Here is a 16,409-nt window from a genome sequence, read left to right as displayed (position 1 = left end):
TGTGTGTAGAAAAAATAGGCTAGATTTTTAAAATACATGGGACGATGAAATGGAAAACAGGATGATGTGAGAAGATACAGGAAGAGGTGGACTTTTTCATTTCACGCACAAAGACGGACATCTGCACAATCCTTTTGGGCAGCTTTGAAAATACATTGGCTTTCAATTCATTTTACATTCACTACTCTACATTAAGGTGTAGATATATATATGTATATATTATTTATCGATATACAGTACTTGTATCCTGCACCAACATTAACGTGGGACACTGAACATTTGTCAATGACAGATTGGCTTAAATAAACATCAGATCTAGTAGAGTCTGGGTTAGGAGGGTAGAGGGGCAGCATAGAGGTAGCCTTGTGTCTCACTGTATTCTACTGTGAATCAAACCTATAGCTTGGTGAATTGTATGCTATGACTCATATGCAGTACATTAACCACTTAATTTGCTGATAGTATATCACACAGAATAACTATTTGTTCTTATATAATTTGAAGTCCTGTTTCAAATCAGTGTGGCATCAAACTCAAAAATAAGGTCCCTTCATTTTTTTTTCTGTATCCACATAATCTGTTACACTGGGACAGGTCTTTTCTTTATCTGTTGTCTGTGAATGGTGCATATTTCTGAGACTAGAAACTGCATTTTTATGTTTTGGGCTTAAACATGAATGATGTGTATTGTAAACACAGGGGTATCGGACGGTTCTATGTAAGCTATGGGAACCATGACAGTCACACATTACCCTGCATGTCACAAGTCAGGATTAATCTTTAAACAGAGTCAGTTCTAGAAAAGAACAACGTAAATGAATAGTAGGCATGAAACTGCATCCCCTACTGGACAAAGTACTAACCATTGTGCGATTATAAGGCAAATACATGGAGGTTGGATCTACTAGGCATTGCCATTCGGGTTGATTTACTGCAGAGACCCTGTAGTAGATACAGTATGTGCTTGTTTTGTGTCCATCATGTTTGTGAGGGGAACACACGACTCTGTCACAGCTCTTGGAATAGAGCAGAAGAGAATAAGTTAATTCTGCTGATTTGTCAAAGTGTACTGCACCGCGTGCTCCAGGTTCCACTCCGAGCCCGTCACACAGCACGCGTCCCCCGAGGGATCAGGAGGGAATGTGCCGCAGTAAAGCATCAAACCTCTCTTAAAATGAATGTGACTGGCTGTTTTGAACAAGCTCAAGTCAAGACACTCCCGAGTCCATCTATATGATTCAAAATGAACTCCAAGAATGATCTAAGCCCCTAGAATTTGAATGACTCTCTGGTTTCTGGATGCAGAGAGACCAGCCAGACTCATGTGGCCTGTTAAGTGCAAGACTTGACCAAGTGCAAAATGGAGACAAATCTCTGTTCACAGCAGAACTTCACCAGCCAGAGACTTGGAGGTAAGATGCTCAATACTACATCGTCTGACACCATGAGGTCATGGGACCATAATATGAAATGTGTTATTGAAAATATGTGATTGGTACTGTTAATAAAATACAAATATTCTAGTATACAACAGATGTACAAGAATAAAGCATTTGCTAAGCTCACAAATGCCACCTGTCCACTGTATAATATTTTGATTCTTTTTTTTTTTTTTAAAACACTACATGGATGTGGATGGTACACTCCCAAGTAGGTCAGGAAATTATTTTACAGCGCCGAGTCTTTGCAATAGTTTCTTCCCTTTGGAGAGCAGTCCCTTTCTCTTTTTGGAGAAGTGCATGTCCATTGGGGCCCTGATGGGACTGCCGGGCCAAACGGTGGCAGGGCCAGAGCCAGGGAGGTGTGGACGCACTGTGGGAGAGGCTGCTCTTCTGGGCGGACCCGATTTTTCCAATGGAACCTAATGGGAGACCCGTAACGGACAGTTGAGGGTGTTAAAAAGCCAGCCGTCTCTCACACCTCAGTCCCTACTCCCCTCTGTCTCTTAAGTCCTTTCTGTCTCAGCAGGGCCACCATAGCTCTACCTCCCTGGATGTTGTCCTGTACACTCAGGTATAGATACACACTGCCACCCTCCCGCCCTCTCTGTCAGGTATAAACATTTATTTTTTATTATTTTTTTTAAATGAATCTGCTTTAAATAAGCTACGACAACATAGAATTTAAGCATGACATTGACTAACTTCCACATCGGTGTAACAACATTTCCCAACAATGACTATCAAACGCAGGGCAGTTTCTCTCACATAAACAGATACATTTGCATTTTGGGACAAGGGGGACATATTTATATCACATTCACTTTCCTTCCTCTTAAATATAAATAGATATTTACTGATACAACTGGGTTACAGAGAAACTACGAGTCACTATTCCTTTTCTGTAATCATGAGCTAAAAGGCTCCTTTAAATTGCACTTTGGGAAGACAGATCGAAAGATTTATAAATGCAATTCACACACCAGAGCACGGACTGTGTGGGTTTAAAGCGAGGCTATGTAACTTTTGAGAGAACAAAGTAATCTTTCACTAGCAAAAATAAAAACTGACTGATTAAAAGAATAAAACTCACCGCTACTCGGTTCAATACTCTCAATGGATTTGTGGCTGCAGCTTTACCAGTTCTGGTAGGACCAGTGAGTTATGGTGGATAAATATTGCTCGATGATTATGCTTGATAAATAGTATTACTCTTGACCACTTGTCTTAGTGTTGTGCAGCACTGTCTTGTAACTAATCACTTGTAGCTGCAGAGGTCGCTTCTCAGCAAAAGTTGCATAGTCTCGCTTTAAATCAGTAAATGTTAGTCGGTTCATTTGTTTCACAGATTAACAACCAAAAAAATTGATTTGTCTACAGTTGTTTTTAAAATATTCCATCAGTGTATTCAGAACTGCAAAACTGAACAAATTCCTTTTAAAATACAGATACTTTTAGGGTTTTTGCATAGACTTGGAAGATTTTCTGCATGTTATAATATCAAATTGTTAGCAGTGCTGTGCGTTTTTTTTTATTTTTATTTTTTTGTGCAACAATGGCCTTTTAGCTTACCATGAGTTACAGCAGGACTTATTTCAGGAGACGGACATTGCCATGTACAACACTCAGAGAAACAACTGAAGATACCATACTTCTTGTCTAATGCATTGGCTAGGGTTACTGCTGTATGTCCTGCCAACAAACAGTATTCACAGATTGTTTTGATAAAACAAACAAACAAAAAAAAAAGATTCCTAAAACTAACTAAAGGCCTAGCAATGCTAAAGGAATGTCAGACAAAGTATACATGTTGCATACCAGAAACTAAGGGTACCCATGTCATCTGCATTAGACGAGGGGAGCGTAATCTTGGTATCCTCAGTTGCTCACTTACGTGACGGAAACAGAGCCTTTAAGGTGTGAAATGAACACTCTTCTTCTGTTTTGCCAAGCGGGTGAGGAAAAGAAGTAAAAAAAAAAATATATATGGTGATGGCATTTCAATAGTTTGCACTGTGACAATGGCAAATTAGAACACGTGGAAAGTAACATCTGATGTCACCTATCAATATTTTCAACAGTTGCATTATTTGTTAAAGACAAAAATAACATCACATATGTACATTTAGTAAATAATTACTTCTGAAATTCTTCTCTGATGGCAACATAGGCTAAGTGACCTTTACGTGCTACTTTACAAGAAAGCAATTTACAAAACAAGGCGTTCAGGAGCAGATAGAAAAGTTGTACTACACTAGACTAATCTTTATAGAAAATGTTCAAGGATTCATGCATCTGGACTATATACCATGCTGAGCTACAGACTACATAGTTCATCTTTCAGTACAACAAAACTATTTACTCTATTAGAAATGAACACAGAATATATTCATAAAGCATCTGTCAGAATGCTTAATATGCATGTGCAAAATGTGTTAACTGCTGTTTTTCTTGACATGGCATAAGTAAAAAGTCACAGGAGCTTCCCCCCTTCTGTTTTACTCTCATTGAGAATGCTTTATGAATACAATATATCCATTATACAATGCAGAACTTCCCCCCTTTCACAGCAGTAAACATGAAAAATAAAAGTGCCTCTGTCAAGTATTAGTCTTAAAGTTTTTTTTTTTCTTCATAGATACAGTGTAACGCTCTAAAGTCAGAAATCCCATTGTACTTTGATCAATGAGACACACACACACACACACACACACACAGACACAAAACTAAAGGAGATAGAGGGAACTGAAAAGAGTAAATGGATGACAGAGGGCTAGTACTGCGAAGGAGCATGTACCCTTTTGGTCTTTATCCTTGCTGGAGTGTCCTGGGGGTATCGAGATGGTGAGTCAGTGAGAAAAACCTCTACATCATCAGGCACTTCTTCTAGAAAGTTGGAAGGAACGAGTCCTTTGTGTCCGTTGAGCTCGCCCTGCGGAATACACGAGGACAATGAGACTCCCTCTGCTGTGTTTAACTTGAACTTTCCCCAGACTTAGAAACTTCACATTAAAACCAGGAAATAAAATATTTCATATTTCTCCAAATTCTCTAATTATTCAAGAGTTGGTTACAACCATCCTGTACTACGCCATATTAGGGTCAAAGTAGGTTTAAAAAAACAGCACTGGGCAGTGTCATAATCTATGAAAACAAAGATTTTCAGAATTATTAAATATTTTCAAATGAAGCCACAGTATTGCTTATGTTCAGCCAGTCCTATATTACTACATGTATGATATGAAAAAATATAAGATGAGGCTGCTTTATACTAACATAGCCCTGTTAAGCTCATGTAGCAGTATATTTCCCTTGTAACTGCAGAGCACAAATTCCTGTATACTGTACGTACATACACCGTATATATACACCGATTAGGCATAACATTATGACCACCTTCCAAATATACATAGGTCTCCCTTGTGCCTCCAAAACAGTTGTGACTCATCAGAGAATGGACATGGGCCTTCTGAGGGTGTCCTGTGGTGTCTGGCAACAGGATGTCGTTAGTGGGGGCCTTTGGGTCCTATGGGTTGAGAGGAGGGGCCTCTGTGGATCAGGCTTGTTCCAGTGCATCCTACAGATACTTGATTTGGAGGCCAGATCAACACCTTGTGCTGTTTTTTGTGTTTTTTTTTAGTTGTTCCTAAACCAATTTTTGTGTGTGTTTCTGTGTCAGGCTGCATCCTGCTGGGGATGGCTGCTGCCATCAAAGAGTGTCATTGATATAGGGTGGGGGTGCCTGGTCTGGTCTAGGTGGGTGGTACATGTCTAAGTAACATCCACATGAATGCCAGGTCCAAAGGTTTCCCAGCAGAACACTGAGTTGTCACGAGATGGTCAATGTTATTCACTTATCCTGTCAGTGGTCATAGTGTTGTGTATATGTCAAAAAACATTGATTTGATTTAAGGCATCTGACTGCTCCCATTGGACCGCATACTTAGAGGAGGAATCAGAAAGAACTGTATTCAGTTACAAGGACAACAAGGTGTCTGAAAGCGGATGGTCTGGACTCCCTCTCCCCGTCAGTATAAAATTACATAAACAGACAGAAGTAACTGTGGCAACTTCAATTCACCTTAAAAAATACTGCAACTTCAAATTGGTGGTGTGTTAAAGGCCAAGATGGTTTTACTGCAGTTTCAACAAAGTTAACTCATAGCATGGATCTCTGAACACATCCTCACTTTACTTTAAGTATCTTGTGTTTTTCTTGTGACAGACTGTGGAAACAAATTTCCTTATGGGACAATAAAGGCTATCTATCTATCTATGTAGAGTTTGACAAGCTTTGTCTTGCAGCAGGGGAATCTTAATGTTGTGTACTTACATAGTAAAAGCCATCTTCATCTATTTCGCCAAATACTGTGATGACATCACTGGCACCGAAAGTCAGTTCGGCCTGTCAAAGAAGAAAAAGCAGTGAGGTGTCGTACTGTTACCCACAGCAGTTTAAGTGTGATGAAAACGTTCCCAAACATCAAATCTAGTGGGGTTTGATGGGTTTGAAATGTTGTGCTTCCTTCTCCAAATCAATGTGATGCATCTTAAACACGAGTGTCAATTCAGTCTCAGCAGATGGACTGTTGCAACTGTAAATGCATCAAATGGTGTAACTTTGAAGACAGGACTGATACACACTGAGCACACCCCTCCTATGGGACTCTCGAGAACACACAAACCAAACAGAGCGTATGTACAGTATGTAGGAGAGAGGTCGACACAAAAGACCAAACCGAGGAGGGGAGATGCTGGCTCAGGCGATACATGGGTGGGGGTGGGGGGCTGTATTCATGACCACCGAGGACAGAGGGCTGTGGCCTGTCGTCCGAAGCCCACCTCCTCCTTTGCACTCCAACAAACGAGGGGAGGAAACACACACAGAGCAGACAGTACCATACCCTCCTCACCCTCACTCACCTCCTCATTCAGTCTGCTGCCTTCATACTGTGTCGGTGGCAATGCCAATAGAAAGGTGAGAGTAAGTGAAACCAGGGGGAAGAGCCCAAAGAAAACAGCATGGGAAAGTACTTTCAATCCTCTAGCTAACATAGTGCCAACTGTAACTCCCCTTTAAGCCTCAAATATGTGCTTATTGCTCATAATCCAATTTAAGAAAGTCATTCAACATGGTCTTATCAAGAGTTAGACAAGAGTATGAGTATACCACTGCACCTGTATGTTAAATATGGAGCTACAGCTGCTTTGCAACATTTAGGTGGAGAAACTGTCAGCTGTAACTTCATATAAATTATTCATAGAGATACAGTAATCTGTTAATTGGTGACAGACTGGCTCTCCCCCTGATTTCTCAATACACAGACAAAACAGTGGTATTAATCTTCTCATGTAACTCGGCAACAGGGTGATTCAGTGTGTTTTCCAAAATGTCTCAGCGCCTGTGCGGCTCAAAAGGGTTTTGCGCTCTTATTAACCTGATGGCTGTGGCAGAGAACGGTCACGACAATATGGAAAGCTGGATCTACAGGAGGACAGTACCTCAACATCAACGTTCGGGGAGCTCTGTCGGGGGTCATAGTCATACAGGGCCACCATCCTCCGCGTCGACATGGGATGCTGGCGCCCGCTCCGCCTGTTTCTTTCTGTGAAGAGGAAAAGTGATAAAACACGGAAACAAAGACAAGAGAAATTTATGGTAGTGAAAAAGGGCAATGACCAGCGAGCAATGAACTGTGTCAAATTAGTACTGTAGAGCTTACAAATTAGCGACAGATAATTAAGGATTGTAAATAGTGAAAAAAAAAAACAATTAAGAAGAAGCAGAAAGCAGAAGAGCATCGCAGTGGACACAGACCTCTCTTGGACTTTCTGGACCTGCGATTTATTGAGCGGCCATCTTTGAAACGGTCACAGTTCACTTCACAGGAAAGCAGAAAAACATAATTAAGTGCGAAGGGGGAGAAGTAAGTCAGTAAAAGACAGTTTATTACTGCATTCAGTTAGCCAGAAGACAGAGGTTATAGGGGCGAAAGAGAAAAAGAAAAGTGAGGCAGTCCTTTAGGAAGATCATGTCTCACCTAACTTCTCCACAGGAGTGTTGAGTGGGAGGAAGCCCTGCTTAAGGAGCTGGTCCATCATATCATCGTCCTCTGTTTGGATCTCAGAGACCATGTTGCAGGGGATCAGACCCACTCTGTCTCGGATCTCTGCCTTGTAGAAGCCATCTGTGTCTTTATTTCCAATCACCTAAAACAACAACAAAGCATCAGGGGAGGAGGCTCAGTTAGAAACAAACGACAGATAGCATTAACAGGTATGAAGCATCTATTTATCTGTCTGTCTGTTGGTGTTTCAGTGCCAAAAATAAAGCCACCACCTTGATGATCTGGCCCTCCTTGAATGGCAGCTCCTCATCAGCAGCGTCAGGGTTTGGCGACATGGACATGGGGTCATAGTCAAACAGAGCCACAAACACACGGGTCATCTCCTCCTGCTCGGATTCCTCGTAGTAATCTGGGGAGCGTCGTCCCCGCCCGTGTCTGCGCCCGCCATAGCCGTCTGAAACATAGAGGAGGCCTCTGCTGCTACTACCAGCCTTATACAGCCACGCTGGCTGTAGAGGCAATGAGAGCAGAAGATGTCTCTTTGTTAGAGCTGACAGGGGAGAGGGGGGGATGAGATGCATGTGTGAAAAAAGAGCCAGAAGTCGAATGCAATAATTATAGTTTTGATCTGTTTTGCGAAAAAAAAAAAAAAAGGTAATTCGCTAAAAGCGAAAGATTTTACAATCTAATCGGAGCACAGCAGGGTTCTTTGTTCACACATCTCTGTTTGCTGGCGTGTCAGTTACCAAATATCACTGAACACAGAACAACACGGCACAGACAGGAAACACATGTCAAGCAGTTTTGGGTGCGAGGGAAACTCAATGACTGTGCACACCAGGAGGACACAAGTAACACTGCACTGTTGTTCATTGCTGTTTCACTGCCTTATCTCGCAGAGGCTGATCAGCATGCATGCTTTCCCGGGATTAGACATGACGAGGAGAGCATTCCTACACCAAAATGCAGGTGTAATGTCATGCTTTTAGGTCACATCTGGGAACAATGTGCAGCGCCAGCGAGGGAAAAGAGGCACATTCCCATAGGAGATAACACATCGAATGCCCCAGCAGTTCCTGGCATCGCAGATATCAGGGACAGTGAGGGGGAAGGGATGAACCTGATATCAGTTCCCCATGCTTCTCATGGATCACCATGTTAAATGTTTCAATGGCAGATTGTAAGCCTGAATAATGGCTCAGAGAGACTGCAACGAGTACGGACTAAGCAACTGAAATGCTTTTTGGAACATGTAGAATGCGCTCCAACAGTGTCAAACATGTTTGTCTAATGCAGAGTTAATGGAAGTGCAACCGAGTGATACCAACAAGGCAGAAGTGCACTAATTCCTCCAGTAAGTGTGTCTTTCCTTCTCACTGTAGTTAAAAAAGGTCATGCAAATGTAACATAGGAAACTGGGTAGTGTCTCATGAAGGCCGGTGGAGAAGGAAAAGAGGAGGTTGCGGAGAGGGTAAGGAAGAGTAGGGTGGGCTAAGTTGTGGTGGAGTGGAAAGGCCTGGACATGAGAGGTGAATGGGAAGAGTGGGTGGGTTGGGGTTTCTTGGGATTGAAGGCGTAGGAGTACATACAGGGAAGGGATTTTCATTCTCCAGCAACGGGAAAAGTGGCCAGTCTCGTCTTCCCCCGTCAGCTTTATTGAGCTAGGCTGAACTAAACAAAGCAGCTAATTGTCCAGCATAGAACAAAGACCACCATGATATCACTGCATGTGTTCAAGAACGAGTCTTGGCCTTTTCTGGCACTGACATGATGAATTGTCATCTTGGAGAGAAGCTGCACCACATACCATATTGATCCTCTGAGGACATAGACCGCCATATCCTGCGCCGAGCTACACTGCCATAGTAAACATCCTCCTTGACGGGTGAGAGGTTCCCCTCACTCCCCTCACTGTTACTGTCCATGGTGATCTCTACAGAAGACACCAATCACAACGGTCAGAGATCCCCCGCACACACACTCTGCTCTACCCCATGACTCATTCACTCATGCTGAGACAGAAGGATGATGAGGTTGCCCTGAGGCGGGAGGGACAGGGTGTACAAGGCAACAGGGTCACTCTGGAGTCACTGGGTGTAAAACAGCAATGCTTGCACTGTTGCGGGGAGGTCAGATTGGGTGGTCATGGAAACATGTTAACCCACAGTGAACACAGGCATAAGGAGTGTGTCTGCGATAACTTTCCTGCAAAACTGCATGTGAACATTTGGCGAATCCAGCTCATGAGGATGGACAGCTACAGGGTGTGAAAACGCCCCACAAAAAAAAGGGTCTACGTGGCTGATTAAGCTCTATGGGAGAGATGTACAGCTCGGCTCATATGGGTAAGGGAAACACATGGTATAAATAGCACAAACATCAGTGGCCCTGCAGGTGGAGATCCTCATGTGGTGACCTCACTAACCAATGGATGGGATGGGTCGCCGCTGAGGGGGGGTGCCGATGTGAACCGGCCTCCTCCCTGAATGGTCCAGACGATCCGCACTCCCATGTGACGGTGAGTTCCCAATGATCTTTAGAGTGAAAAACAACAGATAAGAGGTTAGGACGACAAATCGCCTGCAACGTGGAGACAAGTAAACAAGCACAAGAATCCCTCAATCCTGTTAAAACAACTGAAAAACCTTAAGAGCAAATGATGTGGCTTCCATTTGTCCTTAGGGAGGCAAAATAATAGTGAAACAAAACAAAATAAGAAAGGAACCCAACAAACCATCAAAACAAGTAAATCAAATCAACCCCCAACACAACAACATGGACTGGGGATCAGGACTGGGGATCAGATGTTTAGCTAAAGACCATTTGTTTGGATTGTTTTGTTCTGTGCATGTCAGCTCCTTGATGAGAAAAGGAAGCAAATGACAGCACAAAAGACAGACAGAAACGCTGAATAAACAGCGGATGAGAAGACCACAAATGGAGGGCGAACGTGATCGAAAAAGACGTGTTAAAGATGTAGTTGTGTGAGCAAAGCCATTATAGCTTCAGCCCAGGGCTTTGGATGACTACTACCAAAAAAAAATGTAATATATGAGAAGATATTATGAACAAGACATTTTATTTTTTTGCTGAAAGAAGTGGAATAGATAAGCAAGTGATGATGCAAATGGGTTGAAGGCTAAATGAATCCCCCGCAGGCTGCAGCAGACTTCATTTGGCCTTATTTTGTATGCAAAGGCAGGAGATGCAGAAATGCAGAAATGAAGCTCGAGGCACACGGCGGAGCGCTACATCTGCAGCTCTAGAGGGCGAGACATGGAGAGCAACATATGAAGCCGGCAGCTGGCAGAGAGGCGACACAGACGGGGAGGAAAAGACAGGAGCAGCACATCCCCATGCACTGCACAGAGACTTTTCTTTAAATGGAGCCTTTTACCCTCAAAGACATGAGAAGTCAAAACGTCGTTAAATGGCCTTTAGATAATTGAAAGCTTTACTTTAAACTCCACCTAACAATCTGAATACAAGCAAAGTAATCCACACAAAATAAAACATCAAATCAGATCAACCATGAACACGTGATAACTTGTCAAGAATGAGAAAAACAAAAAGCCAAATGAAAAGAAGGGGGTTATCATAAAAAACAGACAACATTTAGAAAACAGAATGGCTGCAGCTTGCTGATGGAAAGTACAGCAGAAAGTCGGAATCACACACCAGCGGCTGGTCCCGGTTGAGCCTGGACAAAGACTGGGCCCTAGCCTCCCTGTGGGGGCTGTAATAGACCCTGTCCAGTTCGTTCAGCTTGCCCTCGCTCAGGGCCCCTTCCCTGGAGTAGTTTCGTGGCCCGGCCTCCCGACCAGGCCCAAAGTGATCCCTGTTCCTAAAGTCACCCGTGTGTACTGACTTGGTTGTAGTCACTGGGACATCAGAGTACTCCTCCTCCACGCTGCACTGGCGGGTGAGAGTTCTTTTACGACCCATGGCCAGCGCCCGCCTTTCTACCGGGCCTTCACAGTGGATGACGCGCACAGGCCCCCTCATGGGGCTCCCATGTGCATAGTAGTTTCGATGGCCTCGTCCTAGAGATCCCTCTTCCTCGCTGCCGCAGTCTAAGCCACTGTCGGGACTCTTGGTGTTCTGGCGGTTGGGTCGTCCCAAGATGAGGTTGTCTGTGTTGTAGCAGTAGCGGCTGTCAGTGAAGCGAGGGGAGGAGCGTTGGCGCTGCAGGCGGGAGTTCTTGCTGGGGGCGTGATGGTTGCGCATATGAGGGTCCGGGGGGTACATCCTCCGCTGAGTGTGAGGCGTTCCCGGCCGGCCGCCCTCTTCAAAGCACAGGCGCTGACCCATGCTGTCCACGCTGTCTGACTCCTCCTCGGCCACCTCAGGGATACTGTGGAGACGCTTGCTCCGGAGCGACTTCTGCTTCACCACCTCCCTCTGGAGGTCCCAGCAGTCTCTTTCCTCGGCTAAGTCGTGACGCTTGTAGTATGCCTTCAGTCATGAGCAAGGCAGAAAGGTTCCACAATTTCACAGTTCAGTTCAATTCAAAAGTTTCAGTTTAGATTTTTGTGAGGGGGGTTTTGAAAAGTTTTTCGAAGGTTTTTAGAACAGGCGGGGAAAAACACAGTTTTTATGTGAATAAGAACAAATGGGGGGGAAAGACAAAATAAAGACAGAATTAGTTATTTGTGGCAATGTAGTAAGACATGCAGTCTCATTCCGTGAGGAGGAAATGACATGCTCTGAACAGGAATCTGTCAAGGATCAGACATGGAGTGGTATTTTAAAAACGAGGAAAATAAAAAGCAAGTGATAGGCCGAATTAGCAACACAGGTGAGAGCTAAATGAACACATTAAAGTGGATGAAATGAATAAATACAAGCCATAAATGAACAAAGTGAAGCTGAGTGAGTAGAAGAATCAGCCACCAAGGACATTCTGAAACATACAGAGCTCAAACTCAAAACAACAGCAGAAGACAATTTGACATTTTCATATTAAACTATACCTTACTCACTAGACATGTAACAAGACAGAGACTGTGACTTACAAATAGACGATGATGACAAAAAGTATTTAAAGAGTTATACCCCTCACAAACACCACTTCCATGTTCAGGTTTAAATGGACTAAAAAGAGAAATAACTTGCAGGAATTTTGTTCTGACTTCAGATACCTATTCTCAGTTATGAGACAAAAAAATCCATCAGCCGCTACAGTAACTCTACCTGTCATTATATAATGCAGTTTTCTCATGATGGGAGATTGTCTTTACATCCACGCATCCCCACCGACAGACCAAATGAAGACAAGATCATGTACCGACAATGTTAACAGCGACAATAAAATTAAACATTGGGACGTGACAGACATGAACAAAAGTGAATATTTCCATTTAAGTACTCACTTAAATGAGATTCCCATATGCACTTAATATGCCATGACCCTTTGATACAGCACAGTATATCAATATTCACACTTCAATTTCACATTCTAACATTTGGCTGTAACTACTCCGCTGCAGTATAAAGAGCGTCAAAATGCAACGCAAACCACAAGAAACAAACCTTATGATTCTACAGCCTTCCCCTCACACATGCATCTTATACAGTTACAGTTCTCGTGAGCTCAGCCTGAAATGGATAAAGCAGCGCTGGTGGGGCTGGGTGGAGGAGCAGGCTGGGGTGGGGAGGTTGATTCAGTTAATATGAGCCATAGGAGTTCAGCCAGGCAAAGCCACGACAGGCCCAGATTTGGAGCTCGTGAGAGATGGCCGTTACCTCTGCTGGTGGAAGGACACTCCCTACCTAGGCCCCTGTTTCTCCCCACCTTCCTCTGTCCTCCACTTGCCCACCACAGACCAAAGGCGTACAGGTGAGTATGTACCTTAAGAGTGTTGTGAGAGTTGATACTGCGCCTGCGGCCCTCTTCCAGCTGCATCTCAGAGTAAAGATCCTCCTCGTCCTCCTCCATTATGTCGGACAGGTCAGAGCCTCGGCTGCTCTCTGTGTGGTACTCCTCACTGTGGCTGTAGTGGTGATGATGGTGCTGGGAGACACAAGAGAGATTTGTGTTAGCTTTCAGTGTTGTTAACAAGTCTGCTGGCGGCTCAGCTCAGCTATCAAAGCCAGAACGTGCTGCTCACAAAGTTGAGTACACTGTTGAAGTCTTCTATAGCTACACTATCAGAACAAAGGTTATGCTAATGATTAGCCATGATAAAAATATTACAATATACTGGTTAACTGGATAGCTTAACAAGTTTTCTCCATCTTGTAAAAGTATTTATTTGTGTGTACTCGATGTACTGTACAAAAGCAGAAATACAAATTAATTGCATACTTCTAAAAAAACAACAGTCTGACCACAGCTTGTGTTTTTCCGTACCTGTCTGCCCAACTCTGAGCCTCTGAGGAATTCATCCACTGAGGCTCCTCTCCTCCTCGCATGAGGAGAATCGTAGCCGTCCTCCTCCTCATCAGAGTTGAGTGGATGCAAGGCATTACCTCGCTCACTAAATATATTCCTTTTCTCAACCTGATAAAAGAAATGTTAGACCTTTAGACTGAGAGGAGAATAATCAAAATGGAAAAAAAATTTAAATACTGAGCAAGATATTTACTTAAACTCAATACCCATAATGTAGAATGGCAATATTTTTAAAGGCACTAACAGTTCTAACTTGAAACCAATACTTGTGTTAATGGTTTTCAAAGAAACCTGACTTTTAGAAATAAGACAGAATTGTGATATCATCTTAAAGCATAATCCCATTAGCTTGATAAAAGAAAAATAATCTAGGGTTTATTCTAAATTCCATCACATGTTGAGATATTTTTCATTGAGCACTGAATCCTCACGCACCCGGTTACCCTCTGCAAACACTCTCTGGGCAGCTTCTCTGGCCATGGCCTTGGCGATGGTGTTGGGGATGGGGACTCCCTGAGGCTGCGGCAGGATCCTCTGAGGAGAGGGTGATCGCCGTGGCTGGAAGTGTGGTGGCTCCAGGTTGGGTCCGCGCATTGGAGGCAGCGGAGAGGGGGAGCGCTCCCAGGGCTGGGCAGGCCGCAGGCCTACCTCATGCTCTTTGGTTTCTGGCTCTCTGGCACTTACTAATGGTTTGGACTTGGGCATTGAGTGGCGCTGAAAATGAGGCTGGGGGTGAGGAGGAGGAGGGTGTCGGATGGGCTGCGAGTGGGGCTGTGCGTGGGGCAGCGTGTGGGGCTGAGCCCGAGGCAGAGGCTGCACCTGGGGCTGAGGGTGATTTGGGGGGTAAGTTGATGGGTAAGGAGGATGTGTTTGTGAGTGCACTGGATGGGACTGAGGATGGGGCATAGAATGGGGAGGCGCTGTTGTTCTGTGTGAGAGGCGTGGAGAGCCCAAAAGATTGTGCGGGATGACTGCCACAGGCGAGTCCTGAGACTCTCCTTGTGTCGATAACGTCCTTACAATGACTTCTCTGGCCTCCAGACACTGAATCCTGTTTAACTCCACAGTCACATAGTCTGCTGTGGGATACAAGACCTCTGCTATCTGCATTCACACAGGAACCAGAGAGTTCTTATAAGCACTCATTCTGCAGCACTACCTTGATACAAACATACATGTGTAGTACTCATATTTTAGCAGTAGACAAATATATGTTTTATTAAACATTATTTATTATGTTATAATTAACATTATTAAACATTTAAAATCACTTCAAAATCTATCATGGTTGAAAATTAAAAACAAATCGGAATCACTGGAGCTCCACCAGTGAAGACTACTTAACTGCACCCAGTTCACTCATAAAGAATGGTAGAATACTGGTTTAATTTCCAAATTTGATAAAGTAACATTATGTCTATTAGACACATACACACAGAAAAACATAATAGCAAGTTAATGAACACAGTGGAGCTTGCCTGTTTAGTGACTTTTTCTTATCCCTAGGGCCTTTATATTAGCATTTAATAATTTCTCCAGGAGATGGCAATAGAGCACTACTCACAAAAGTCACCACTGAGAAAAGCTTTAGGAGCTACATAGTAAGAATCAAAAAGATATGGTCTCACTCGGTACCTTTTGTCCCTTTGTGCACACGGCATAGCCAATAACACTGGCCCCATTGGAGGTTCCTGAAGGCGTCAGGGGCGGTGGCTTCCATCTGACCTGCAGGACCCCAGGCGTCTGACCACACTGGACCTGCACCTCCTGGGGAGGGAGAGGGGGCCCTGGGGAGCACAATACACACACTGGATAAGGAGAGAAGAAAAAAAAAAGAAACAACAACTCAACAGTAGCTAAGCCATTTTTGCCAATTTGATCAAAAATTAATGTGCTGACCTAGGTGCAATGGATTTCTCACATTTAATAACAATTTCACAGTGGCATGAAATAAGGATCCTTGTTCCAGGGGAAACTATCTCACATTTGAAGTAGTGTTTCATTGCCAAAAACTGCATTCACTTAGTAAAGAACATTGAATTCTAAATTTCACTGAAAGCATTTTCAATTTCCTGAAAGGAACAGCTGGTGTGTGTTATGATACAACCAGTTACAGACAGCTGAATAATAATATTTATGACACATTACTTTGTATAATGATTTGGTTATATTTATGCTCATGTCTGTGCAGGTTGACTGTGCGTCTCCCATCGTTCATTCATATTCATACTGTGTGCAGGTGTTACATCGGCTGAAAAAAAAATGAAAGTTTGCCAACATTCACCCATCAGGGTATGTACAGCAATATCCTGTTGCCAGATACTTGCTGACATTTTTTTTAGGGAGCATCAGAAAAACACAGTTTGCTATTTCCACAGTCTGTCAGTGTTGCCTGCATACCAAACAACATACCCATCTGTGCAGTGCTGCTGCTCACCTGCAATCGCACAGTGAGCGGGAAATGAGCACATGCAGTCAGCAGTATCTGCAAGATGCAAGGTTCGGGCT

At 43.5% G+C, this 16,409-nt stretch overlaps 1 protein-coding gene across 1 annotated transcript in view; it reads right to left on the bottom strand.

The window, feature by feature from the left end:
* Positions 1 to 1,629: 1,629 nt before the first annotated feature.
* rimbp2b (RIMS binding protein 2b) overlaps positions 1,630 to 16,409 on the bottom strand; it is a 61,178-nt gene continuing 46,398 nt past the window's right edge. The window contains exons 12-26 of the mRNA XM_084552212.1: positions 15,537 to 15,688; positions 14,337 to 15,005; positions 13,860 to 14,009; positions 13,359 to 13,520; positions 11,186 to 11,962; positions 9,933 to 10,041; positions 9,315 to 9,440; positions 7,780 to 7,961; positions 7,481 to 7,649; positions 7,258 to 7,320; positions 6,942 to 7,045; positions 6,363 to 6,389; positions 5,773 to 5,844; positions 4,237 to 4,371; positions 1,630 to 1,861 (exon numbers count right to left, since the gene is read on the bottom strand). Coding sequence (XP_084408338.1) covers positions 1,664 to 1,861; positions 4,237 to 4,371; positions 5,773 to 5,844; positions 6,363 to 6,389; positions 6,942 to 7,045; positions 7,258 to 7,320; positions 7,481 to 7,649; positions 7,780 to 7,961; positions 9,315 to 9,440; positions 9,933 to 10,041; positions 11,186 to 11,962; positions 13,359 to 13,520; positions 13,860 to 14,009; positions 14,337 to 15,005; positions 15,537 to 15,688 — 3,095 coding nt within the window. The 3' untranslated portion in view covers positions 1,630 to 1,663. The remainder of the gene's footprint in view (positions 1,862 to 4,236; positions 4,372 to 5,772; positions 5,845 to 6,362; positions 6,390 to 6,941; positions 7,046 to 7,257; positions 7,321 to 7,480; positions 7,650 to 7,779; positions 7,962 to 9,314; positions 9,441 to 9,932; positions 10,042 to 11,185; positions 11,963 to 13,358; positions 13,521 to 13,859; positions 14,010 to 14,336; positions 15,006 to 15,536; positions 15,689 to 16,409) is intronic.

This window comes from Chelon labrosus (genome assembly GCF_963514085.1).
Source record: "Chelon labrosus genome assembly, chromosome: 9".
In the NCBI taxonomy this organism is placed as follows: domain Eukaryota; kingdom Metazoa; phylum Chordata; class Actinopteri; order Mugiliformes; family Mugilidae; genus Chelon; species Chelon labrosus.
This window is presented reverse-complemented; position numbering and strand designations above follow the sequence as displayed.